Source organism: Tympanuchus pallidicinctus, unplaced genomic scaffold (assembly GCF_026119805.1).
Source record: "Tympanuchus pallidicinctus isolate F22 unplaced genomic scaffold, pur_lepc_1.0 scaffold18, whole genome shotgun sequence".
In the NCBI taxonomy this organism is placed as follows: Eukaryota; Metazoa; Chordata; class Aves; order Galliformes; family Phasianidae; genus Tympanuchus; species Tympanuchus pallidicinctus.
The window spans coordinates 12,586,913-12,612,180 of record NW_026294699.1 but is presented as its reverse complement, the minus strand read 5'-3'; the positions used below and the strand labels follow the sequence as shown (position 1 = coordinate 12,612,180).

At 57.6% G+C, this 25,268-nt stretch overlaps 2 protein-coding genes across 6 annotated transcripts; one reads left to right on the top strand and one right to left on the bottom strand.

The window, feature by feature from the left end:
- Nucleotides 1–173: 173 nt before the first annotated feature.
- On the bottom strand, nucleotides 174–14,223 carry LOC128079293 (lysosomal alpha-glucosidase-like). 4 transcript variants are annotated; one of them, XM_052680314.1, is made up of 20 exons: nucleotides 13,363–14,223; nucleotides 8,439–8,985; nucleotides 8,112–8,257; nucleotides 7,032–7,197; nucleotides 6,595–6,691; nucleotides 5,660–5,779; nucleotides 5,354–5,472; nucleotides 5,154–5,285; nucleotides 4,290–4,400; nucleotides 3,484–3,597; nucleotides 3,129–3,213; nucleotides 2,715–2,832; nucleotides 2,303–2,436; nucleotides 2,006–2,157; nucleotides 1,663–1,811; nucleotides 1,428–1,569; nucleotides 1,147–1,245; nucleotides 833–997; nucleotides 618–764; nucleotides 174–445 (listed from the first exon to the last, which is right to left on the bottom strand). In XM_052680314.1, exons 2-20 carry the CDS (start codon nucleotides 8,973–8,975, stop codon nucleotides 383–385), a joined length of 2,796 nt encoding a protein of 931 aa, XP_052536274.1. In that variant the 5' UTR covers nucleotides 8,976–8,985; nucleotides 13,363–14,223; the 3' UTR covers nucleotides 174–382. The 4 variants fall into 4 exon arrangements, with proteins under 4 accessions (XP_052536274.1, XP_052536275.1, XP_052536273.1 ...); XM_052680315.1 differs by lacking the exon at nucleotides 13,363–14,223 and adding an exon at nucleotides 11,210–11,234; XM_052680313.1 differs by lacking the exon at nucleotides 13,363–14,223 and adding an exon at nucleotides 10,008–10,130.
- Nucleotides 12,259–20,803, top strand: MAFK (MAF bZIP transcription factor K). Of its 2 annotated transcripts, none has more exons than XM_052680336.1 (3): nucleotides 12,259–12,331; nucleotides 18,817–18,896; nucleotides 20,203–20,803. In XM_052680336.1, exons 2-3 carry the CDS (start codon nucleotides 18,861–18,863, stop codon nucleotides 20,635–20,637), a joined length of 471 nt encoding a protein of 156 aa, XP_052536296.1. In that variant the 5' UTR covers nucleotides 12,259–12,331; nucleotides 18,817–18,860; the 3' UTR covers nucleotides 20,638–20,803. The 2 variants fall into 2 exon arrangements, with proteins under 2 accessions (XP_052536296.1, XP_052536295.1); XM_052680335.1 differs by lacking the exon at nucleotides 12,259–12,331 and adding an exon at nucleotides 18,006–18,028.
- The last annotated feature ends 4,465 nt before the right edge of the window (nucleotides 20,804–25,268 follow it).

Sequence of the window (25,268 nt, the reverse complement as noted above, 5' to 3'; positions counted from 1 at the left end):
GATCGGGGATGGAGGGGGAATTGGGAGACGGAGGGGGAATTGGAGGGTTTGGGGAACAGGAGGACACGGGACATGAGGGTGAAGTGGGGAACGTAAGGGATCGGGGAGCATGGGGGAGAACTGTGGGATGTGTGAGGACAGAAGGACAACCAGACACCAAGCTCTCCGCGTGCCTTTAATTGCAGGTGGGGCGATGGGCGCACAGCCCTGATCTCACACTGATGACACAGATGGAGCCCCACCCCATCCCCACGTCCCCCGCCCCCATCTGCAGCAGCGGGTGATGACAGATGACAGTCCCTGTGTTACCATCCTGGCCCTGAGGGCTGGATCAGGAACGTGCACAGCAGGTCATGGCAAGGCAGCCCCGTGCCCCCCCAGCTCACAGCCACTGCAGGGTGAAGCCCTGGCTGAGACCGAGCCCGAGGCCGCTGACGGTGAGGACCTGCAGGACATGAGGGGACAGCATGGCTGAGCTCCTCCAGCCCTTATGCAATGACCTCAACCCTCCACACAGCACAAGAACACCTTCTTCACCCTCCTGCCCCCCATCAATGAGGGCTGGGAGAGGAGGCATGGGCACCCCCAGGACACAGCACGCCAACACAAAGCCATACCTGGTTGTCCAGGTAGAAGAAGGGCTTCTCCTGCCCATCTAGGAGGACCTTGCTGGGCGGCTCCTGCACTCCATAGAATCTCACTGTATCAACCGTGACATAGTTGGCCTCGGTGCTGGCATGGAGGACGTTGGAGGTGAAGATGTTCTGCAGGAGGGGATGGTGTGAGCACGAGGTGTCCTGGACACCCCCCTGCCCTCCCTACCATGTCCCACCTCTGTGGCATTGAAGACCAGGTAGGAGTAGTTGCCCCGCTCGAAGGTGTCCAGGCTCTCGCCGTCATCCCAGAAGAGGTCCCCCCAGGCAGTGGCACGTGGGGACAGGGCCACAATGAGAAGCAGAGGGTTCCCTCGGGTGGCCTTGCTGGTGGTCCCGGGTTTCTGGATTTCAAAGGAAGCTGTGAGGCTGTGTGCCCGGTATGGGGCAGGGAAGGCTATGACATGCTGAGGACTGAGGAAGGACACGTCGTGGAGCAGGGGACTCCTCTGGGACCGTCCCCAGCCCAGGGAGGTGGCAGCAGGGAGCTCACCTGTGTGGGCAGGATGGAACCCTCCCGGAGATGGAGGTTGAGGTGGTCCAGGGGGGCTGACAGCTTCAACATCTCCCCACTGCTGTTTACAGAGGAGCCCTGGAAGGGAGCAAAGGACAAAGGGGGATCAGGGACATAGTGATGGACTCAGGCAAGGGGCCAGGGAGCAGCTCCTCAGGTAGCAAGCCCCACAGCTGGTGATGATCCAACACTTCGGCATCCCCTGAGAGCCTCGTCCAAATCATCCAAAACCTGAGTGTGAGTGCCATGGTGCTCCTCACCGTGTAGAAGTCGTACCACACGCCCTGGGGGAAATAGCCCAACACCGAGTCTGCTCCAGGTTCCAGCACCGGGGTCACCAGCAAGCTCTGGCCCCACAGGAACTGCCTGTCCAAGCCATATGTGGCCACATCCCAGGGGAACCTGCAGTAGGATGGAGACAAAGCTGCCATCAGTTACTCCTTCACCACCAAACCACAGCCAGCATCTCACCAGCTCCCATCAGGGTGCTCTTACTCAAAGAACAAAGGTCGGGCGACGGTTTCCCCCTGCAGGTGGGCACGGTGGAAAAGTGTGTAGAGGAAGGGCAGGAGGGAGTAGCGGGTGAGCAGCACGTCCTTCATGGCTGTCCTTGCTGAGGGGCTGAAAGCTGTGGGGTCCTGGGCCTGGAGGATACACAAATGTGAGTCAGCAAATGCCCCATCCTCACCCAAATCTTCATCCTCATGGGGCAAATGTGCCTGCATCCCCCTGCATTCTACCTTCTACATCCCACGTCTCATATTCTAAATCCAGCATACTGTATCCAACATCCCAAATCCCACATCCTGCATCCCATATCCCCCATCCTGCCCAAGACCTTCTCGTTCTGGGTGTTGTGATTGCGGGAGAAGGGGTAGAAGGCCCCAAGCTGCATCCAGCGGGTGCACAGCTCCTCCGAGGTGCTGCCAGAGAAGCCGCAGATGTCGGCCCCCACCAGAGGGATCCCAAACAGGCTGAAGCTCAGCATCCCTGCAGACAGGTGGGCAGAGATGCTCAGCAGAGTACGGGGAGTTTTGCGGTCTCCATCACCTCCCAAATGCAGGATGAAAGGAAATCCCAGCAGGGCTGGGGTGCTTCCTGGGGAAGGGCAGAGCTGTGAGACCGTACCACCCACCTGGGATGGAGTAATACATGTCCTTCCATTGGCTCCGGTTGTCACCCAGCCAGTGTCCCGAGTACCGGCCCTGGCTGGGGAAGGTGGAGCGGGAGATAACAAGGGGACGCTTTCCTCGGATCTGGATCAAGGCGCTGCAAGGCAATGGGGAGACCGAGGAGCAGGAGGTGAGAGCTGCCCTGAGGAGCCTCCTCACCCCTTACAGACAGCTCTGGGAGTGTGAGTAGCATAGTCCCTGGGCTTGGAACAGGACCAGCTTTATCCTCCCTCCTCTCCTCGTTCCTCTGGGCAAGGCTGTGAGCAGCCACAGCATCTCCCTTTGGCTCAGCCACTCAAACCCCACTTCTTTCCCTACACTGACATCCCTGAGCAGCACACTTTCACCCATCCTATCCCCAGGGTGCTCAGGTACCTCGCCGTCGCTTCGGCTTCCTTCAGCCCGTAGAGGTTGTGCAGGTTGTAGTGCACCGAGGCGTTCTGCTTCGCTGAGGCACACACCGTCTTGGCGGACAGGGAATTGCCCAGCACAGCTGCCGGGAGGGACAGCCACCATTGGCATTCGGTGGAGAGGGTGAGGGGCGCAGAGCCACCCATGCTGCAAAGTGAGCTCCCACAGCAACTCCCATCCCGCGCCCCAGCACAGCCACAAGCGTTCAATGCTCGGGTATGGAGATCAGCACGTGAAAGCAGGGATGGGCACGGTCAGGGAGCGGAACAGAGGTGTGATGTGTTGAAAGAATGGTTTTCCTCCACAGCACTCAGTTTTCAGCATCATGAGAGCACGTGGTACCTACCAGCGCAGCCTGCATCTCACCGCCCTCCTTACCCGGCGTGTACGGGGGGCTGTCGAGCTCTCCGGGCGGGCAGCCCTCTTCAGACCCATCCATGAAGTTGGATGGCTCGTTCATGTCCTGTGAAAACCACAGAGCAGTGTGAAGGGGGAGCTGTTAGGGATCAGTGATGTCTAAGGGAGGCACATGAGGGGTGTGCTGGAACCCACAGGCTCCAGGCTTCCTCCCACACCACCACAACCATTGAGCCCCTTTGCCCAGCGCACACAGATGGTCACATATGCAGAGTGCTGTCCTGCCAAAACACGATGAAGCCAGAAAAGCAGCACTCGGGCAATGGCTGTTGCTCCAGGAGCAGGGAGATGGCACCAGCCAACGGGGAGCACTTACGATCCAGAGGCCATCGAAGGGCACATGGGTGTGGAAGCGCTGCAGGTTCTCCAGCCACCACTGGTGTGTGTCTGTGTTGGAGAAGTCGGGGAAGGCAGTGTAGCCTGGCCAGACCTGCAGGGAAGCCACAGAGCAGTGGTTCAGCAGGGCAGAACGCTAAGGGGAAGGAGATACCCTGAGGCTTTGAGCGTGCTGAAGGACCCAGGGCTAAAACAGGCAATAAAGCCAACGGTAAAATCCAGGCTGACTGCTTCAAGGGCTGGATGCTGCGTGTGCAGCATCCCCCCTGAGCATCTCAGGGTGAGGTGGAGAGCAGAGTCTGTCTGCATGTGCCAGTGATGGGGAAGAGCTGTGATTTCTCTGTGTTTCACCTCACTCCAGGAATTATAGTGTTGGAATTACAGAGGTGGGTCATTAGACTGTTAAAAGTTTCAGCAGGAGAGGGAGAGCCAGGAGGAGCAAATGGCTGTGAATGGGTAATAAACTGGCTGCGGGTCTGGAGCAGATTGGAGGCGCTTGAGCATCACAGGCAACCTCTTCCCACCTCAAAAACAGGAAGGGAGAGGATCAGATGATCGGCCTCAGGCAGAACCACCAACCCCTCTGCACTCATATGACTTGCCCGGGTGCCTCTGTGGGACAGGAGCTGGCTCTGGAGGCGGGTGGAGATGCCACAAAGTGAAATGTGGAAAACTGAGAGCAGGACCGGGCCCTGGCAATCAGCCACCTGCCTTCTCCTCCAGCAGGAGGGAAGAAATCCCAGCCCGACTCCTGCAAAGCCCCCAGGATTTCCCCCAGCTCCTCACCTGCCCAATCAGTGGCTGCCCCTGGGTGGTGTTTAGGAACAAACCCCGTCTCAAGCCTTCATCGAAAGGCCAGTAGGAACCACGTGGGCTGGTGCTGCTGATGCCGGGGTCCTGGGGATGGAGCAGAGTCAGTATCTCTCGGCCCCTTCCCCTGCAATGCCAGCGTGATTCAGGGAGCACAGTCAAGGCAGGGTCAGCCAAAGCCCACGCATGGCGACTGTTTCAACCAAGGGGAACAGAAACTTGCTTCAACACTTCCAGGCTCATTTTCTAAAATGTCACTTCTGCAAGTCCCGAGGACCCGTTATGGGGTGTTGGGGTGGGGGGGATAAATATAAGAAATCATGAACTTACGCAAGAAGCATCAGGACACAGCTTGGGCTACAGAGGGGACTTCAATCTGCCCGGGGCAACCCAACATCCCCTCCCAGGGTCCATTTGCACCCCAGGCCTTGCTGCCCACAATGAGCAGAACCACATCCCATTTCCTGACAGTGGGACAGCACCGCAGGGTCATGAGAGCTCAGCACTGGTGGGGAAGCGGGGATTCCTGTGTCGAGCACCCACGAGTTGAACCCAGGCTCAGTCATGGTCCCTCTGCGCATGAGGACGAGGAGCCCGCCTCCCTGTGCTCCCTCAGCAGATGGGAGCGTAGTGCAATAACCTGGCCCGTATCTCAGCACTCCCTGCCCTTACAGGGGATTTCCAAAGGCAGATTGCACGCTGACAAAAATCCCCAGTCCTGGAGCTGGCTGACACCACCCAGGCACCGGAGGGGGCCATGAGCTGCCCCCAGTCCCTGCCTTGCAGCCACCAAGCCCAGCTCCGGAAAGTGACAGCCCTGAGCATGAGTGAGGCAAGTACCAAGATCATCACGTAGTGCTGCCCGTGCTTGTGGAGATCTTCCACCAGTGAGGGGAGAGAGGCAAATTTCTGGGGATCAAAGGTGAAGTCCCGGTACCCATCCATGTAATCAATGTCGTTCCATTGAGCATCCTGCGGGGAATGGGCTCAGAGCAGGCAGCAGCACACAGCCCCCATCCCTCCCTCCTTCCTTGGGGTACCTGTGGGATCTGGTAGTTCCTCATGGCCCTTGCAGTCTGCCAGGTCTCATTGCTGGAGCCGTAGCCCCAGCGGCAGAGATGGAAGCCGAGCGCCCAGAGCGGAGGCATGGCTGGGAAACCTGCAGTGTGTCCACAAGCAGTGTCAGCATGGCAAAGGGATGGGAGAGGAAGGGGGGTGGAAGAGGAAGGGAAAAGGGGAGATGGAGTATGGGGTGACCACGTGGTGTTCCTGGAGGGATGGGGATGGGGTGGGGTGATGCAGGCACGGAGACAAAGGGAAGAGCACTTAATGGTGTGTGTGCCTACCTATCACCTCCTGGTACTGCTGGATGACCATGTTGGGGTCAGGCCCCAGGAAGATGTAGAAGTCCAGCACACCTCCAATGGTCCTCCAAGTCAGGCCCGGGGCAGGCTGCAAGGCCACCTCTTTGCACAGTGGGGAGAAAAGCACAATGAGACCTGGGGAGCATCCCAGCATGGGGCCGGGCAGCACCACCACGGTGCAGGAAAGGAGAAATCCCTGTGGGTGTCCAGGGCTTACACCGTCACAGGCTGGGCAGATCACTGGTTCATACATGGAGAAAGCTCTCTATGAACAGGCTCTTCAAGTTGAAAGCTGTGCCCTCTGTTGGCCCTCACTTAAAAACCAAATGCATGCCTTCCTCCAGTGCACAGGAGTCAGGGCGATCCCGGGTTTTTCACATGGCTGAGCCCTCAGACCTCAGCTGGGTGATGCATTTCCCCGTGCTCTGCTCCACGCTCACACTGGGAAGCAGAGCTGCATTGAAGCTGAGCACAGCTGGAGCCCTGCTCTGAGCAGCACGGTCCCAGATGGCTACTGGAGGGGGGACGGGTGACCGCCAGTGCCATCCTGGCAAAGCAGGACCCCGTGGGGCTACTAGCAGGAAGGTGCTGCAGGGCACAGGTGGCACAGCTGGGGACAGCTGGGGACAGCACAGGCAGCATCCCCGTCTGGGCAGGAATCGCACACCCTGCCAGCCTCAGGGCAAGGCTGCTTTGGGCAGATGGGGAATGGGCACAGAGCTGCACGCGAAGGACTCGCTTTTCCGACAGCAATTCAGCAGCTGGGTGTGCGGTTAAACTGCTCAGCAGTTGCTAAAGAGCCTCGCTTCAGCCAGGAAACAGATGGCTCAGCTCAATAACGGAGCCATCGGACCACATCTTTTCCCTTTTATGGCTTCCTCTTGCCCCAAGATCCCGAGCCAACGCCACACACCTACCCATGGCATTGCTGTTGAGGAGGAAAACCCCGTGGGCATCGCCGCCCTCCTCCATCAGCAGGTAGAAGGGGTGAGCGCCGTACAGATTGAAGGATTCCTGCAAGCAGGGGTTGCCTGGTGAGAGAGCAGCTCCCGGGTAGAGCAGCTCAGCTCAGAGCCATGAGACTCAGGCTAACCAATGTTCCCAAGTCACATCAGTTGCCACCACCCAGCCTAGCATCCATCACCCCATGGAGGGCATGGCAGGGTTGTGAGGACAGTTTTGGAGCTGGAAGCCACGGGAGCTGCTTCTCCCTTGGACACTGCTAAGCTGTGCCCAGGGCAGCCGCACCACAACCTGCTGCATGGACCAGACAGCGCTCAGGGCCATCAGGACACACGTTTTTTTGCAATTGCACTGAAATCCTCCCCATGACCACTCCCTGCCCCAGGGGTACCGTGGGGGCCACATCACGGGCCCAGAGGGTGAGGGTGTTCCAGTCAAGGCTGTGCAGCAGCGTGCTGCGGTGCTCCCCCAACCCATACAGGAACCTGGAGGGCAGCGTGGTGGAGATCTGCAGGAACTGATCGGCGAAGATCAGGGGAGCCACGGTGGTGTTGAGCCTGCCGGGTGACACAGCGGGAGAGAAGGTCACCAGGGGATGGTAATCCCCTCACAGTGACGTGCCCTTCCCTCTAGAAGCATCTCGATGTCAGCAAAGCAGTGCATCCCATCCCATTCCCAGTCCTGTTAGGGCAGACTGGGGTCTGGGTGGTGGCACATCCTGACCCCAGCCAGCCCAACCCCGCACAGCCATTCATTTGACACCGGCAGTTTCCACTCCGGTTATAATTAACCACCGAGGCGATGCAGCCAGGGAGTTCTCTGTCTGCCCTTGCTGATAAGCAGCTCCTGAGGAAAAGACAGACCACAGGGCCCAAAATGGGAGGGAGGAGGACAGGACAGGATCTGGGGGAGTGCTGGGACAACCTGCCCTATGCTGAGCACTGCAGCTCGCTGTGGCTCAGCTCAGGCAAAGCCATGGAGAAGACTGGAGCAGCACAGCGAATCCACTGGTATTTTTTTCCCCAAAAGCCTGAACCCAGCGCTTGCTGGGGAGTTCCCACACCATAGACAGCTCTGGAGAACCCCAAAAGCAAGGCCAAGCAGGCAGAGCTGCAGCCCTTTGCTGGTCCTTTCCCCAAGCCTCCAGGTCCATCCCTGGTGATACGCTGGGGTCCCGCATCCCAGGGCTGTGCCTCACTCAAGACACAGTTTGGAGCAGCTCCATGACACCGGTGGAAATTTGGGGTACTGTGCTGGTTTGGGAGTAGGTGCTGATCCCACTCAGTCCAGCATGGCCAGAAAGCCACGTGCTGCTGCGTCCCCATGTGAGCACCAGAGTTTGCAGCAAGGATGAAAGCAATGATAACTGATGGATTGAGATGTGTAGGTGTGTTTTTCCCTAAGGAAAGCCCTCAGGGAGGCACGCTGAATCCCACTGAGGGAAGGACACATAGAGAAGGTGGGCTCTTACAGCACTGTCCCTGTCCCTTGGCGTCGCAGCAGCACCCCAAAGGGATCCTGGGAGAATTCCAGGCTGTAGATGGGGTTTTCTGCTCTCTTCATCACTCGGGGAACTTCCAGGGGCACCTCATACCGGGGCTTGGCTGCATCGGTTATCTGCAACGGGGAAAAAGGACACTATGAACACCAGCAAAACAGGAGGGCTGGAGATGCTCACTGAGGACACGTGTTCGTGTCAGGAGCAAAGCAGCTGCCAGCCTCTCTCTGAGCAGGGGACGTCACCTACAGACGTGGTACAGAGTGCAGAGCTCTGGAAGGGAGCTGGAGGCACGCTCACCTTGATGCGCAGCCGTGTGTTCGTCTGGAACTCCACGTCCATCCTCAGCACCTGGATGTCCTTGGGGTAATAGGCCTTCTCCCTGCGCACCAGCAGCCCCGTCATGCCCAGCGCCGTCTGGTTGAGGCTCTGCACCACGTAGCTGGGGAAGTTGGGCGGATAGAAGCACCAGGGCACCCCACGTTTGCCCCCCACTGCAGGGAGGGTCTCGATGAAGCAGCACCCCCGGCTCTCGCACAGCTCCTGGGTCACCACCACGCTCCTCTCGGGGTAGCAGTCATAGCGGTGGCTCTCAGGGACCAGGTGGCATTGGGAAGGTGGTGCAGGGCCATGCCAGCCCCTGGATACTTGTCGCAGCACCCAGACGGTGATGGTGCTCAGCAGCACGGCGGTGATCAGCAGCCCGCTGCCCACCCACCATGGGGCCAGCTTGCTGCGGCCAGCAGCTGTCGGGTTGGTTGAATTCTCCTCCTCCTCCTCCTCCTGGCTCAATACCAGCTGTGGCACCGATGTCCTCAGCTTCTGGTACGACCTCATTGTCCTGGGGCTGCAGTGAGGGGAGAGAGATGAAGAGTGCATGGTTGTGGGAAGTGGCCAGAGGAAGTTCATGCAAGGCTTCCCTGAGCCTGATGCAGAGCTTTCTGCATTGGTTGAGATGTGCTCTGCAAACTCATGGCACTGATGGCTTTCTCTGGAGCTGCCCATGCCTAGCCCCACTACAGCACAGAGGCAGCCATGAGGCTCTGCTGCACCCCCAAGGACCACCAGACCGAACTCCACACGCTCTGGGTCTGGGGTGGTGGCACTGTTCCTGCAAAGATTTTTGCCCAGGTCTGAATGTATGGGTTGTGGCATTTCCAGAAGATTGACAAGCAAAAGCGAGTCCCCAACCACCCACTGGGGCAGTAGCAGTGCTGGGAGCGTGAGGTGTGGAGCATCCTCTGTTCTGAGCATCCTCTGCTCATGCCCAAAGCCCTGAGTCAGACCTTTCAGCCTAGGGAGGACAGCAGGGAATATGCCGTCAGTGTTTGCCTCCCACTGATAACATACGATTTTAGAAACTTCTCAGGCAAACGTCTTCCAGACTGCAAGCGAAGCAGAGCCCCCGCTCCTGCTGCCTGCAGGGCGCAGTCCCAGAGCTATAAACAAGGACGCAACTTTCTCCTGCCCACCTCCAGCCCAGACCTCGCTCTCCTAATCTGCACAAGCTCAGCGCGGTGCCCCTCGCTGCAGAGCGGATTTTATCCCCGTCGGCCCTCCCCTGGCCCTGCACCAAAATGGCCCGCCCCGCTCAGCACCCCGCTCGGCACCCATCCCGTGCCGTGGGGCTGCTGGTGGGGACGGGACGCAGCGGGTGCCCTCACCCCCTGCATGCACACCCGACCGCCTCTGCACATCGATCCCAACCTGCTCGGCACGCCACCTGCCCGGCCACGCGCGCTCACGCCAGGCCACGGCGACGCAGCAATGGCCTTTCGGGCAGAGGGCGCAGAGCCAGCCCTGCCAAAAAGTGCAAGGGCGGATGCGGGGCCCCCAGCCCAGCCCGGGGGGCACAACCCAGGCGCTTACATCCACGTGTGTCCTCTTGATACTGTGGCTGCGGGCGGCGATGCGGGCAGCACGGGCTCGGGGCTCCCAGCAGCGCAGCCCTGCCTGCTCCGCCGTAAAACTCCGAGCAATTGCCCAGCGCCTACCGCTCCTTTCTAATAGCAGCGCCTGCTAACGCGCTGACTTCTCAGCTGCTCTCTCATCTGCTTTGCTTGCTGCGCACTTTTAGTGTGTCTGTATATATCGATGGGTCCACGCTCAGTGCTGTTCCAAAGCCCCGTGGTGGAGAACATGGGAAGTGAATGATTTGTTTCCAATTTTCCTGTGTACACATTGGGTCTCGAGAGCCTGCACATTCACATTTCCAGCCTCCCCTTTTCAGGATCAGAGCGTTTCAGTGTTTCAGCCCAAGCAGAGGGTGGAAGAGATGCCTGTGCTGAGCGCTCCATGGTGCCTGTTCTGAGCACACAGCACGAGGGCTGCCCCACAGGTTCCCCACATCCCCAAAGCAAGGCCCCTTTCGTCCCTTCATTTTTCACCAAGTGCACTTTCTGCCCTGTGCTCACACTCTCCTGGCTAAGGAGTGGGTGTGTGTGCATGCTAACAGCCAGGTTTGCACTCTCAGGGGATCAGAGCCACTCGTTTGCTGTTGAAGGCCACTGCAGTCCAAAGGTCAGCAGCAAAGGACAACAGACCTTTGGAGCAAAGCTGCTTTCTCCGGGAATGGAAACAAAAATCCAGATCTGTCGTGAATGGCCAATTCACCCAGAAGCTGAATTTCAACAACCCCCCTCCCAAGCCATACGCAGTATGTTCAATCCCATCCTTGCAAAGCCAGGGCAGAATGTCCCACTTTGGGTCACTGCAGAGGGAGAGACCACACGTAAGACACAGCCACCAGCTGAGGGAGAAGCCCTGGATGCAACAGGATCTCTGTATCCCCCACCCACCCGCAATGCACAGCAGGGTGGGCAGCCGCAGGGGGACACGGTGGCCACGGGTCTCCTGTCCTTTGTTGGGTTCTGTGAGCTGGAAAGGGAGATGAGGATACAAAACACATCCAGAACTCAGCACGGAGCACAGGGCTGGCTCGGAACTGCCCTTGAACTCTGAGCCCAGCAGGACTCAGCCAGAGGGCCAGATTTTAACCAGTCTGCAAACACGGGAGAGGTGAGACCAGCAGTACTGCAGCTCCGTGCCGCCGCCTGGAAGCTTTAACCCACTTTGTTAGCTCTGTCCCAGCACCGGAGGTTTCCAACGCTCCGCTTTTCCCTACACTCTCCTGCTGTGCCCTACGTGGGGCTCCCCACGTTGTGCAAAAGGAGCGGCGAAAGGTGAAACCTTACGCAAAGCCTGACGGCGGCCCTCAGCTGTGGCTATTTGAGGAGGTTTGGCCCTGAGGCTGGAAAGCACAAACTGCAAAGAGCCAGCGCTGGCTTCGCAATGCAGCCGTAAATAGCCCTGCTCATAAACGCAATGGGAGTCCGGTTTCGATGGAGGTTGTTGGGTTTGCTCAGCCACCTGTGTTGACCTCGCATTGCAATAGGGGAGGGTCAGCTTGGCTCTCAGAAGTTTCTGCTCAGAAGGAGCGGTGATGCAATAGCACTGCTGCACACGGAGCCGCGGGGCCGATGGTCCTGGAGGTGCTGCAAAGCGCGGCACCGAGGGTTTGGTGCCCACGGTGGGGACGGGTTGTGGTGGGGCTTGGTGACTTTCGAGGTCTTTCCCAACCCTAACGACACTGCGATTCTCTGATCTTTGGGCCATTTTTCTTTCTGTTGGACGTTACGGCGATTCGAAACGCCATCGGGACGGTGCTGCGGGCACGGCAGCTCCCCAGAGAGGACCGGTGCGGAGCGGAGCGGCTCAGGCTCACCGCAAACGGAGGCCCGGCCAGGAGCCGCCCCGGTGGCATCGCGGCCGCCTCGCGCCAACCCCGCGCCCCGCAGTCCCGCGTCCGACCGCCCGAGCGCGGGGCGCGGCGCTACGCAGCGCGGCGGCGATCGAGGGGGCGTGGCTTCGTGACGTCACCACCCCGTCCCCTTCCCCATCCATGAATGAACCGCGCGGGCGGGGCCGGCGGTGACGCGACCGAGCGGCCGGGGCGGAGCGAGGCGGGGCGGGCCGGGGGTGACGCGCGCGGTGACGCGCCATGCCGGAAGCGGCGGGGGCGCTGGTTGGTCGGCGGCGCGGCGGGGGGGAGGGGGCCGCCCCGCGCTTGTTGTTGTCCGCGGGACTGGCGCGCAGGGAGGCAGCGAGCCCCAGCAGCGCCCCCGCCGCCGCCCCCCGCCGCACGCCGCCGCCCCCCCCGCCCCGGGCGCGCGCGCGCTCCCGCCGGCACGCAGGTGAGCACCGGGCGCGGGCGCGGCGGCGGGGTGGGGCCGGGGGGTGGGGGGGCCGCGCGGCTCTGCCTCCGCCGCCACTCGCGATCGGGGAAGAGGGGGGGGGTTGGGTATGAAGGTATTGCGAGGCTGGGGAGGGGGGAACCGGCGCGGCGCGGCCCCGCCGTGCCCGTTCGGTGCCGTCCGGGCGGGGTCGCGCCCGCGGAGACTGAGCGGAAAGTGCTGAGTCACCACCGCGCCGGCACGTGGGGCCGCCGCCCCGCGCGGGCCGCGCGGCACCGGGCCCGGCGGCACGTGGCGGGGGGAGGCGCGGGTCCTCCCCGCTCCCCTCCGCCGAAAGAAAGTTGCCGCGAGTCGGGGCCGCGCTGCACGCGCTCGGTGCCGCGTTTGGATCCACGAACGCCGCTTAAAATAGAGCGGGCACAACCTGTTGTGGTGACGGCGGGCGGTTGGAAATACCGCGCGGTGCCGCGCCTGGAGGCTGGGTGCGCGAGCCGGCCCACGGCCACGCGCAGCGCTGCGGGGATCCGTGACCCTCAGCGTCCTCCTCGTGTGAGCCGCCGTCGCGCGGGACGGCTGGGGATTTTAGTACGGTGGTGATAATGATGGTGATGATGATGTGTTGTAATTGCTCAGAAACGGGGCTGGGGGAAAACCCGTTCCGAGCTCCGCGTGGAGATGGGGAGGATGAGAGCCGGAGAGCAGCGTGGGGCCGCCGGGGAGGGGAACCGAGAGCAGAGCTGCAGGAGTGCCGCCCTCCTCCCGCTCCTCTCTCGCGGGGCTGTCCCAGAGCTCCGCCAAAAGCAGGCCACCAGGTCCCGAATTGGGAACGGGCCCGTTGGGCAGCGCTGTCACAGAAAGCTACAGGGCCCCTATATTGCTGTCACCTGCCCCTGCCTTCTGAGCGCAGCCGGCAGCCCGAGCAGGGCTGGGAACGGGCACAGCCGTCGGGAGGGATGTGCTGGAGGGCAGCTGTGTGCCATCGCTGCCATCAATGCCATCGATGCACCCCGGCACTCTGCAGCATTCGTTACCTGGCAGTGTCCGCTCGCAGCGCTGCGTGTCGGTGTTTTTCCCTCTCCTTCCGCGTCCCCCAGCACAGCACAGCTCCTTCCCCACGCAGTCACTTCCTCGCTGTGATGGACGCTGCCGCTGCCCAATGGCGCTGCACAGGGCCGGCAGGCAGCAGAGTTAACTCTGCCTGCACCTGATGGGGTGCTGGGCGCTAATTAATTGTCGTCGCAATCACCACGAGGACGGGGCACGGCGGCTCTCCATAGCTGGCGGCTCATCTTGGCTCGCTACATGTCTGTACCTATGCTGGTGCAAGCTCACGCCCCTCTTCGGAGGTGTTTCTGAGCCAGGTGGCCAACTGTCAGCTTTTTGCTCTCCCCTCGTTCTGCTTTGTTGTGTTTCATCCCATCCCCGTGCTCCCTCGGCAATCTGTTGCAGCTCGCAGTTGAGTTGGTGCCGTGCGTGTGCCTTCCGAAAGGGAAAGCTGAGAGCAGCACAATACGCCCCGTGTGCTGGGAAGTGATTAATGGTGTGGAATGCGCTGTGAAACCGGGCGGTGTGAGAGTGGGCAGCGTGAGGCTCTGGCTGTGTTTGGGCAGCAGGAGGGGACAGCTGGGAGCTCTGGCCCGGCAGCACTCGGGGGCCGTGGGCTGAGCTGGCCGTGCTGTAAACATCCAGCTGTGAAGTGCTCGAGCGGCGCGAGCGCTTTCAATTCTCAGGAAGTCTCCAGCTCAGCACCCTGTCGAGATGAGCCGGCAGTTTCCACTTCTGTCTGAGCTATTGTTTCAGGCTATCTTCAAACCCGAGCGGAGAGCCTTCCAAGCATGAAGCAAGCGCAAAGCCATGCAGCTCCACGGCCATAAACACGAGGGCTGGGGGAGAGGCGGGAGCCGTCCCACTGCTGCTGAGCTCCCGAGCAGCGGGATAGCAGGCGTAGCAAATCCCTGCTCTGTGCTGCTGCAGGACTGAGTGCCACGCTGCTGTGCAGCAGGTGAAGGTGTTCGACCTGCTGGCTGGCCACGGCATGGGGACACTGGGGATCCTGACCTGTCCTTCGTTGCTCTGTGTATGGGTGAGCTGGCTGCTGCTTGCAGGCTCAGCTTGCCTGGGCTAGCGGTGCTGAGATGTTGTGACTCTGGTGTAGCTCTGCCACTGCCCCCTGTGTGATGGAAAAAGTGCTGCATCCTGTGGTTGGTGAACACCAGCTCTGTCTGTTGCATACCTGTCCCCTTCAGCCACCACCTCCCCGAGGTCCCAGCTGTGACGTGGTGCAGTGCGCTGCGCCCTCCCGGTGCTCTGCTCGCTGACCGCAGGCTCTGCAGCATCTGACGAGGCTGTTTACCCAACCACCAAGGGCTGTCTGATCTCCGTCCAGGCTTCCCCAGAGAGCGCCTCATAGCGCCGTGTTCTGGCAGCTCTCGCCTTTGCTCTGAAGGTTCGTGAAGCTCCTCTCTGCTGCTGGATGCTGGTTCCGATCCATAAGGGAAATGGAAAGCTGGCCAGCTGGGCGAGGGCTGTGCGGAGCTCCTCTAGAACAGTAAACAGTGACTCACCCCTCCGTGTGTCTTCTCTCTGTTCATGTCAAATATATTGCCTTGCATATGCTCCTGCTGTCTGATTCACACCCGGAGCGCAGCCCTCCCCTCTCTCCTTACAGATGAATGACAAGCATCAGTCTGCCCTATGGGGTGCGTGAAGGCTGTCGGGGTGGGGAGAGGGTTGAAGGCTGAGGGATGGGGCTGTGTGGCACACTGATCCGCATGGTGCTGCAGTGGTGCGGAGATGAGAACTGGAGTTGCCTCCTCCTGTTGGCTCTGGAGGTGCTCTCAGTAAACGCAGCTGGAGCTGAGGATAACTCAGGGGTGAACCTGATATTTGGGTGATTTGTTGGAGCAGCTGCCTGGGAATCCAGTCCCTGTGTTTGGGAATGAGAGGAGTATTCCCATATAACTCAGCTCTGTGCTAAGGTTCGATGGCGAAGATCCCTGCTGCTGCTGCTGCTGCTTGAGCGCTTTGCTGTTTTTCTGCCCTCGGGAAGTTGTTGCTGGCCCGGCTGAAGGTGAGGGCTGCGTGTTTTCAGTTTGCTGTGCTCGTCTCAGGATGGAAGCTAAACACCAGCAGGGCTGCCTGCCAGGCCCTCGTGTTCTGGCCAGGCTTTTCGTGAGGCGTAGAAAGAGCTTTAAAACTGGAGTTCATCCTCAGACGTTGGGTGTCGGCATTGACTTTATGGTAATCCCTCAGTGCGTAACGCGCTGTGAGAGCCCCGTAGCGTGGAAAGTCTGAAGTTGCACTCTGGCATGTTTCCTTTCGCCTTAATTGCGAACCTCACATGGAGAGCTCTGCTCTGCCTCGGCTTTCTGCTGCCTTCCCCTTCAGAGCACTGCAATCACAAGGTGCTCCGAGCTCAGATCCTCAGCATCGAGACGTTGGGGTGCCTTATTTCTGGGGGTGCTGCCAATGGCACAGGAGTCTGAGAGAGGGCGAGGGCGTTGGCAAGGCTGCTGATGGATAACTTTATTGCAGAATTACAAGGGCTCTTTATGTAACCCACAGTCAAAACAGTGGCTGTGAATCCCAAGCCTTTGCACGTACCGTTGGTGTATTACTACTCACTGCTTTATTTATGTAGTGTCCTAAGTGTGTCACGCTGCTTACAGGGCAAAGATGTAATGCAGTCCTTGTTCCAAAAAGCTGAGCTCCTAATTTGAGACATGATGCAGCAAATGCAATTAAGGAAAGCAATAGGGCAAAGACTAAAAGGGTTGTAGTAATCAAATTGCAGGTGGTGTCCCAGCGCAGCCTGAAGCAGCGTGGTTGGGGGACACCACCTGGTGTCTGTGGGGTGATTGGCTGTTACCCTGGGGCTTTTGCCTCCTAACTCTGGGGGTACCTCGTCACTGGGAGCTGAACAGTGCAGGTGGTCCCTGTGGGCAGGGTTTGGTCAGTGCAGAGATGTGGTTCAGTGCCAGCACCTGAGGGAGTGGTGCAGAGCTGCCAGGGGAGGGAGGCAGCTGGGGAAGGGCGGTGGGCACAGCCTGAGCTGAGGGAGCACTGGGACACTGCTGTCAGCCATAGGGGTTGGGTTTGGGGTTGGGTTTGAGAGGCCCTGTGTGGAGCTGGGAGTTGGACTCGGTGATCCACGTGGGTTCCTACAGCTTGGTACACCCCCTGGTTCCATGTCAGGAGCACACACCAGCAGCTCCACCGGCCGCAGGTGGCACGCGCTCCCATCCATGTTCGAAGAGAGCCATTCCCACCGTGCCCAGCCACCTTCCAGCCCCGGTGCCAGCAGCAGCTCTGGCGCACGGCACAGCACAGTCGGGTCTGTCCGCAGTGCCGTGCAGGACGAGGCCTTGCTCTGCAGCGCTGCTCTGATGTCACGGGGTGGCAGGTGGCAGAATGGCCGCCCCAGCGCTGGGCTCCCACCTCTGCCCGCTTCTGTTTCACGGCGCGCTGCAGCTCTCCGTCGCCTCACGCCCCATTCAGTTTTTCCGTCGGTGCTTTGAAGCCCCGCTGGGCGCAGATCAAAGCCGTTCTGTGCAGCCGCCCCACTTCAACCTTCCCTTTTCCGGCCGCGCCGCGCACCCCATCGCACCCCATCCTTGTAGGGCCTGGGGGCGGCGAAGGGAGGAGGGGGGGGATACCGAGGGGAGGAAGAGTTCCTGATGCTGTGGGAATGCGAGCTGTGCTCTGTAAACAGCTGGTGACTCACTGCATAACTATGGCACCAAGTGCCTGCGCGGCGTGCAGGGAGGGGGCTGCCGGCCGCTTCCTTTACGCACTGGCAGCGCTCGGCTCCCCTCGGCCGTCCGAGCTTTTCCTTCCTCCTCCGTGCTTGCCTGGACATGGGGGTGGGCGGCGGAGGGGAAGCGATGAGGAGGAGGAGGACGGGTGGAGGGCAGCGCTGAGGTCTGAAGGCAAAGCCTGGTGCAGGTCAGTGAGATGCCAGGCGATGGAGGGGTCTGTGGGGTCTGCGGGGATTGGTGCCATAGGAGGAGCTGCTGGAGCCGCATGCGGGGAGGAGAGCAGAGTGGGGCTCGGGGAGGTGCTGCGTGCTGGTTGCTCCGAGCTCCATTCATCACAGAGCAGGACTGGGGAGCGTGGCTGTCCTTGGCCCTCTGGCAGCTGTGTGACACGGGGCTGTCTCGTGCTGCAAAAGAGGAGGAACCGAAATGCACGCCCCGACAGCCGGGGTGGTTTCCTGCAGCCTCGCTGCCCACCTTGGCACCCCGCTCCCTCCGCCCCCCGTTCGCAGCTATGAATGAGTTTGTTTACTCTCCGCCGACTTGGTGATGTCTTTGCACAGACATGACCTGAAGTCATTATTGCTTTTGGGCTTCTCTGTTGCCATGACGACTGTCTCGGGGTTGGCTACTTTCCCAAGGTCACCATGGCAACTATCAGACGGGAATCATGCTTGGGATGCTTTGGCTGGATTTTTCATGAATGATTAGGATGTGTGACACGATGCAGACGTGAAAATGGGGAGGGTTTGGGCCCGGCTGGGTAGGGGTGGGGAGAGGGGGAGAGAGAAGGAGAGGACTCCGGCAGACAGACGCGGTGCCGCCGGCTGCGCAGCCCTCGGAGCCGCGCGTCGGGGCGGACCGGCGCGGCGTGGAGCCCCGCCGGCTGGGAGAGACGGGCGGAGGCGGTGATGGTGGAAGGGCTGAGGCCACCCTTCCCGGGGTAGGTACCCCGGTGCCTGCTGTGCCGCGGTGCTGTAGGGTGATGGTTTTAGGGGGGGGACGTTGAGCTGCGGCTGGGTGTTGTCCTCGGCTAAGGTGAGCGTGAAGGGCAGCGCCTTGGCGGAGGATGCTGTCGGTGGACACGCGCCCGCCTCGCCAGACAGCATCAGGCTGCTGGGCTGTGAGCATCGTCAGCGGCAGGAGAGCAGAGCTGCTGCCTGCTTTGTCATCACGGGGGGCTTTTGTTTCTGGTGTTTGGGTTTTCTGGGAGCGCTGGGTGGGGACGGTGCTGGGAGCAGGTGACAAACCAGGCAGCTTATTTCTGCCTTGCTGATTCAGTGTCAAGCTGGGTTAATAAGCATCGAAATGAGAATGGAGTTGTTGTCTTGTGGCTTTTCGGTGCCTTTTATGAGCGGAGTTAACTCTTCAATCAGTCCCTAATAGGGCGTCCGGAGTGTCTGGATGCCTCTGGAGGGAGGGGAGACAGTGGGGCCTGGGCAGTGCATGGCTGCCTGCACGACTGCGGTGTGAGCCACGTCCTTCCCTCCCTGCCCTGTCCTCAGTGTGCTTAAAAACAAAATATAAGGGCTTGAGCATTAAGCAGCAACGTGATTATCCGTACAGATTTTTCTTTCTTAGACCTATATGGGGTGGACTGATCTCTGAATCCTTCCTTGTGTGGTTTTATTTCCTTTGGCGGGGTTTTGGAGCTGGGGTTCAGGACTGCTGTTCTGTTAACCTGCCTTCACGTCCGAGTCTAACTCAAAAATCTTGTTTTGTGTTTTCCAGTTGCAATTTCTGAGCGGTTTTGTCCAGAAGACTGTGCTCAGGTTATGACGACTAATCCCAAACCGAACAAGGCATTAAAGGTAGGGGAGAGGCTGGAGATGCTGGCTGTTGGGGCAGGCTGCCGCAGAGCCGTGCTCCACGCGGTGACTGTCGTACATGGCATGCCTCTTCTTTTCTTCTTCTGTGAGGCTCCCACAGATGGGCACTAATATAATTTCTTATTATCTGCAGAGAAGTTCTTAGGGAGATAGGTAGAAGAATGTTGGTTGTGCTTAGAAGTCTGAGTTCTCTGCAAGAGCATAGGGCCAGATCGTCCCATCTGCTGGCCCAGAGACCTCTGGCCATTGGCAGCATTCTGAAAGCAGTGCTCCAGGCCTGACAGTGCAGCACTTCTGCTCTCAGTGCGAAGATGCACTGAGGAGAGGAAGCTCCCACCTGTTTTTCTCACAGATCCAGCAGACAGCAAATGCTTTGGGTACAGCTGCTGTATGGTGGACCACATGTGCATTGTTCATGCTCTGCTGTATTTTTTCTTGTGTCCTGGCAGTTCGTTCCAGGTATCTACAGTCTGTGAAGAGATAGAATAATAGTGTCTAAAAGGTTCTGAAGATAGCCATGGTAGCAAACATTCTTCAGAGAAAAGCACGAGCCCTTGGTATTTCTCTTGTGTGCCTTCAGAGTCAGGACAACCAAGTCAGGCCAAGTGAAGCCAAGCAAGCTTGGTTTTGTTCAACACTCAGATGAGCAGTGTTCAATGAAAAGCCACAAAATGTGGAATGAAACCCTGCACACAAGTGGCTATTCTGCTTGTGAGACTACTGCACTGGTGTGCCAGCACGGTGCTGATAAAAGGTGTCCCCTGTGGGATTCAGTGTGAATTCCTGACAAAGGAATGCAAAAGACTTCCATGTCCTTTTGTTTCCTTAAAAATGTCACTGTTCAGTTCAAAGTAAGTTTCACAAAGAGGGTGGTGAGGCACTGGCACAGGTTGCCCAAGGAGGCTGTGGATGCCCCATCCCTGCAGGCATCCAAGGCCAGGCTGGATGTGGCTCTGGGCAGCCTGGGCTGCTGGTTGGCGACCTGCACACAGCAGGGGGTTGGAACTGGATGAGCATTGTGCTCCTTTGCAACACAGGCCATTCTGTGATTCTGTGCTCCTATAAGGCTCATTGCTGTCCTTGACATGAGAGGGTGACCTGAACCCAGGTGGGGGCAGTGCTTGCCTCTCTGCCGTGCGTCACCCCACCGTGGCAGTGTCTGAGCGGAGCACAGGCTCTGTGAAGTGCTTTGGGGCATTTCCAGTAGGGTGCTGAGGGAAAGCCTCTGCTGTCCCCATCGGCCTCTCCTGCAGGGCCGCCGCTACCCCTGTGCCGTTGGTGTTTGCAGGTAAAGGAGGAGTCGGGAGAGAATGCCCCAGTGCTGAGCGATGATGAACTCGTGTCAATGTCCGTACGGGAGCTGAACCAGCACCTGCGGGGTCTCACCAAAGAGGAGGTCATCCGTCTGAAGCAGCGGAGGCGCACGCTGAAGAACCGGGGCTACGCCGCCAGCTGCCGCATCAAGCGCGTGACTCAGAAAGAGGAGCTGGAGAGGCAGCGGGTTGAGCTGCAGCAAGAGGTGGAGAAGCTGGCCAGAGAAAACAGCAGCATGAAGCTAGAGCTGGACGCCTTGCGCTCCAAGTACGAAGCACTCCAGACCTTTGCTCGTACTGTGGCGCGAGGGCCCATTACCCCGACCAAAGTTGCCACCACCAGTGTCATCACCATCGTGAAATCAGCCGAAATCTCATCCAGTTCCGTGCCGTTCTCAGCAGCGTCCTAGTGCCCTCGGTGGGGGAACTAGCGGCCTTTCAGAGGGGGGGGAGGAGGCTCTTATGCATTGTTCCGGAGTTCTTGGTCACGTCAAGAATTGGCATCTTAACAACTCTCTTCCGAAAGTGCAAAAAAAAAAAAAAAAAAAAAAATTAGAAAAAGAAAAATTAAATAAATTAAGTAAGGAAGGAAGAAAATAGAAAAGAAAAAATACCTACAAAGGGAACTTAACTGGCTGCTTCTCTCTGGACTCGGTGGCTCCATCAACCCCTCGTGTCCAGGATTTGAGCTCTGTCTGCAGTACAAGTTGCAAGATCTACTTCCTTGTCCCTGCTTCCTTGAGCCCCTCGCAGCCGTGAGCAGCGTTCCAGCTGGGAGAAGATACCTGAGGAGCCTCCAGAGCCTTCGTGAATGATGCTCAAGAGCCAGGAAACAGATGGACCGTAGAAATCATCGTGTGAGATGAATGTATGGAAAAGAGTTTCCTTTAGTGGCATCCTACTCCTTGTCAGAAGGGTCTCCCCTTTCCTCCCCACTTCCATCTGCTGTTCCGAGGGCAGGGAAACAGGCATTTTGGTTTGAATCTCATCCTGCTATGAGTGGATGGGAGGGGGAGGATGACGGAGATTAACGCTTGGGTCTGACCACACCCACTAGGAATAACCTTTTGTTTTCAATCCATGCTGTTAAAATATGGAAAAATATATATTTTACATATTTTAATACGCCTCACGACCTGTGTGGCCTGTGAAAAACTACATTGCAGCCTCCTTTATTCCAAGCCCATGTTTCCCAATAGCTCCTTCCCTAAGGTGTCCTGTGAATTGGGTCTATTTATGCAGTGTATTTCTTCCAAATGATCCACAGTCTTGAAATAGCGGCTTATTTTATTTTTTTTTCTGGATTCCCTGAAGCTTAAGGGAAGGAGGCACGGTAGATGCTGTGAAGAGCAGTGTGGTGGGGAGGAGAAGGGGAGGCGAGGAAGAGAAAAGGCTGCAAGTATTACCAGATGGAGGCAGAACTGACTGCAAGGCAGGGGGGCTGTTCTGCTGGGATCAGCACTGTGAGAAAGGGTTTGTGCAGAAGGTTTGGGAAGGATGTTTTAGAAGCACTGAAGTGTAACTAGAGGGCCATAGCACAGACAGGAGGAGTTAGAGCCTCCTCCTTGGTGGAAGCGTTGGTAGGTGAGCAGGGAGCATCCCGGCTGCAGGGCTGGGCTCACTGGGCTCTGTTTGACCAGGGAAGGGTCATGGGGAGGTTGGCTGGGAGCTGCACGATTCCGTTCTGCAGTATTCAGACAACCTGCGTGGATGCGAGCCCGAAACTTGACGCTTCCTCTTGGGAATGTGTGAACTGCCCCGGCAGGGGGCAGGGTGGAAATCCGTGTGCATAGGGAATGGAAGAGTTGGCACCGAGAAGTCGTGCGTGTGGCTCTGAGCAGTGGTTTGGGAGAGGGATTTCTGGCCCGGCGATGGGCAGGAAGTGGGAAGCCAAGAGGAGGAATTCTGCTGTCACACAGCAGCGCTGAAAAGATGAATGTGTCCAGGTCACTGTAAAAAAAAAAATAGCTATGTTGGTGTTCGTGTGTTCTGTTGTGTTTTATTTTTAATTTTCTGTTTGAAGTAGGAAAGAAAAAGGGCCTGTGAGTTTTGCAGGGCAGAGACTTGTGGGATGGACGATGCCTGTTGTCGTGCAGGTGAGAAGAGAATGAGACTGCTGATGGATGAGGTGAGGAGCAGAGCTTGGAGGACTTGGGCTGTGGAATAGAAGCCAGAGATGGCGGGCAGTTCACCAGTGTTTTGGACTGAAAGAGAGCTAATCGAGCGCTGTCGCAGAGGAGACAGTATGCTGGCATCCGCCGCCCCGTGCGAGCCGTTGTCTGGGGGCAGTACGTTGGTAGGCTTCCAGTGGAGCCCTCTTTGCCTTTGGAAGAAGTTAGCTTGCTTTTTCTTTTATTTTTTTTTTCCCACCTTGTCATTGGAGTCTCTGGATTCCCCAGAGAGGGTCCTTTGTGAAATAGGTTAATGAAAAGAGGAGCCTCAGCCTCGGTTCTTGTTCGGTCCTCGACACCTGTGCTCATGACCTTCGGAGCTGGGAAGGGGCAGGTGAGCCTCCTCCCGAAGGCTTCTTACCCCTGCCAGAGCCGCGCGTGCCGGAGGGGAGCAGGGAGTTTCCTTCAAGTGATTTTCCAAGGCGCAGAGTTTGGATGACACTTAGCGTTACCTCATTTCTCCTCCACTCCCTCCCTATCTCCTAACGGGCAGATTGATGTCCTGTGTATCAGTACCAGTTATTGACTCCCACAGCAGAAGCTGAGGAAGAGAAAAATGTTACTGTCATTTCCTGGTCCTCTCATGTTCTCCAGCTCACAAACATTGGAAACTTTCCCAGACCTTACAGGTGCCTCCGAAAACAGGCAAAAATGGAGACTCCTGGCACTGTTGGGGCTTTAAATGAAAACTTTAACGAAAAAAAGGCCAGTTGACTCGTAAATGCCCAAATGCTTCCAGTCTTTAGAACAGCTCCAGAGCTCCATAACATTCCTGGCTTGATAGGAACACCCTTGGGCTGCCCTTGGCCCCTGCCAGGGAAATCAGACCAGCGACACGGAGGGGGATGGAGGTTGAACTTTGTTCCGTGGGGTCTTCTTGCTGTTGAGAAACATATCTTTAAGATGTGGCACTTCCCTTGTGGCCAAGTATTTCTTGTGGTTTTTTTTTTGTTTGTTTTTTTCCAGTTCTTGGAAGGGTGCCAAAGGCTTGTCCAAGTGATTGCTAGTTTGGTGCTGGTAGGCACTTCAATCTCTGGTCACTCGGTTAAGAACAAGAGGCCTGGGTGTTGTTAAAGCTGTTGATACCATAGCCATGGTAGGTAATCCATATTGGATATCCATAAGGACCACGTGGAAATATTTAAAGAGAGAGAAATATATATATAAATATATAATTATATACATTTTATCGTACAGATTTTTCGTAAAAAAAGAAAAAAAAAAAGATAATTTTTTTTCCAAGTTTGATACTGTAAATCTTTATTAAAAAGAAATCGCCGGTCCAGGGCTCCCTCCCTGGGTGGTGACCTGGAGGGGAATGAAATGTCCTGGCTAAACTTCCACAGAGGGATCAGAATTGCAAGGTAACGTGGAGGGAGGAATGACCCGAAAGCTGTTGACCACCGTGGAGACCCAACTCCTCCACCCTCCGCCCCGGAGGGCCCTGCAGCTTGGGGTTGTCGCATTGCATTCCTCTGGGGTTTGGTTTGTTTCCGTTTGTTTCTTTTTGTTGTTGTTGCTATTCTGTTTCGTTTCTCTCCGTCCTGCCCTTGCAAGCCTGAACCCAGGCTGAGCGTGGCGCAGGGAGCCGGCTGCTGCTGCGGGGTCACTGGGCGCTCCCTGCCGCCTCCGTTGGCTGCGGTATTTCGGATGCTGGGCTCCCTTCTCTGCCCCTCCTTGTTCCCCGAGGTGCAGGCGCACTGAGGCCGAGCGCTGGGATGCTCTTCCCCCGGGCCTTTCTTCCCCCTCTGCAGCACCATGTGGGTACCTTGGGATGCTGGGAACGGCCCGACGCATCCACCCGGGTACCTTGGGGCAGCGCCGGGAGCGACATCCTTGGTCTCTTAGGTGTCTTTGCTGAGCTCTCCAGTGGCAGTGGGGAAACCTTTCCCTCCAGGGCACCTTCAGACCCCCCCACAGCAAGTCAGCATCTCAGCTCTCGCCCAGCTCTGCCATCTGACGGAGGAGACCGCGGTGCCCCGGCTGACAGCGCAGCAGGGCTGGGCTGCGGCACGGCTCGGACCCGGGGAGGAGGAGAAAGTGGCATTTATTTTATTTTATTTCTTCCTCTCTCAAATCATTTAAACTTTGTCGTCATGATTGTTTTTATTTAAAACAAAGAAACAAACAAAAAGGAAAAAAAAAAAAAAAACAAAAAAAAAAAACCGAAAAACTTTTGTAACGTGGATTTGTTTTCCTTCGTCTGTATTTCAGTCTGCTGGGGTGTTTCCGTAGATGGTGGATACTTGCTTTCATTTTTTTAATGATAGAAGTCTTCTGTTTTAAGTTGGTTTTTTTTTTTTTTTTTTTTTTTTTTTTTTTATCACCAGCTCATTCTATCCTCTGTGGTTACTCAGTAATTTCATTTCAATATTTATTTTTGTGCTGCTTTTTTATTATAAAATAAATTATTGATATACCAAGCAATGTGGATTCCTGTTTGTAAGGCGAGTAGCCCTGTGTATGTGTCCATTACTTTCTCTTGACAGCCACAACGTAATTTATTGCTGTAAATTTAGCTGCAGTGACTGGTTTTTTTGTACCTTTCCAATAAAGCATTTTCTGGTTTCAGACTTGCCCTGGTGTATGGTCAGCGTTTTGGAGCTCACATTGATTTTCAGGGGCGTTTTCCTTGCTCGTCACCTTGAGCAGCTGGCTGCGGTGGTTTTGGGACGCAGGCTGAGTGTGGATGCTCCTGCAAGCGGCTGAGCCTGACCGCCTCCCAGCCCCGCTGTGCTGCTGTTCCCATGTGTTTGGGCCGTGCTCCGGTCCGAGCTGCTGCTCCCCCAGGGCTCACGCTTATCGTGTTTCCTGGTGTGTGTTTGTGCTCTCTGCCCAGAGCACGTGGGAGCTGCCGCGGTGGCGGTGCT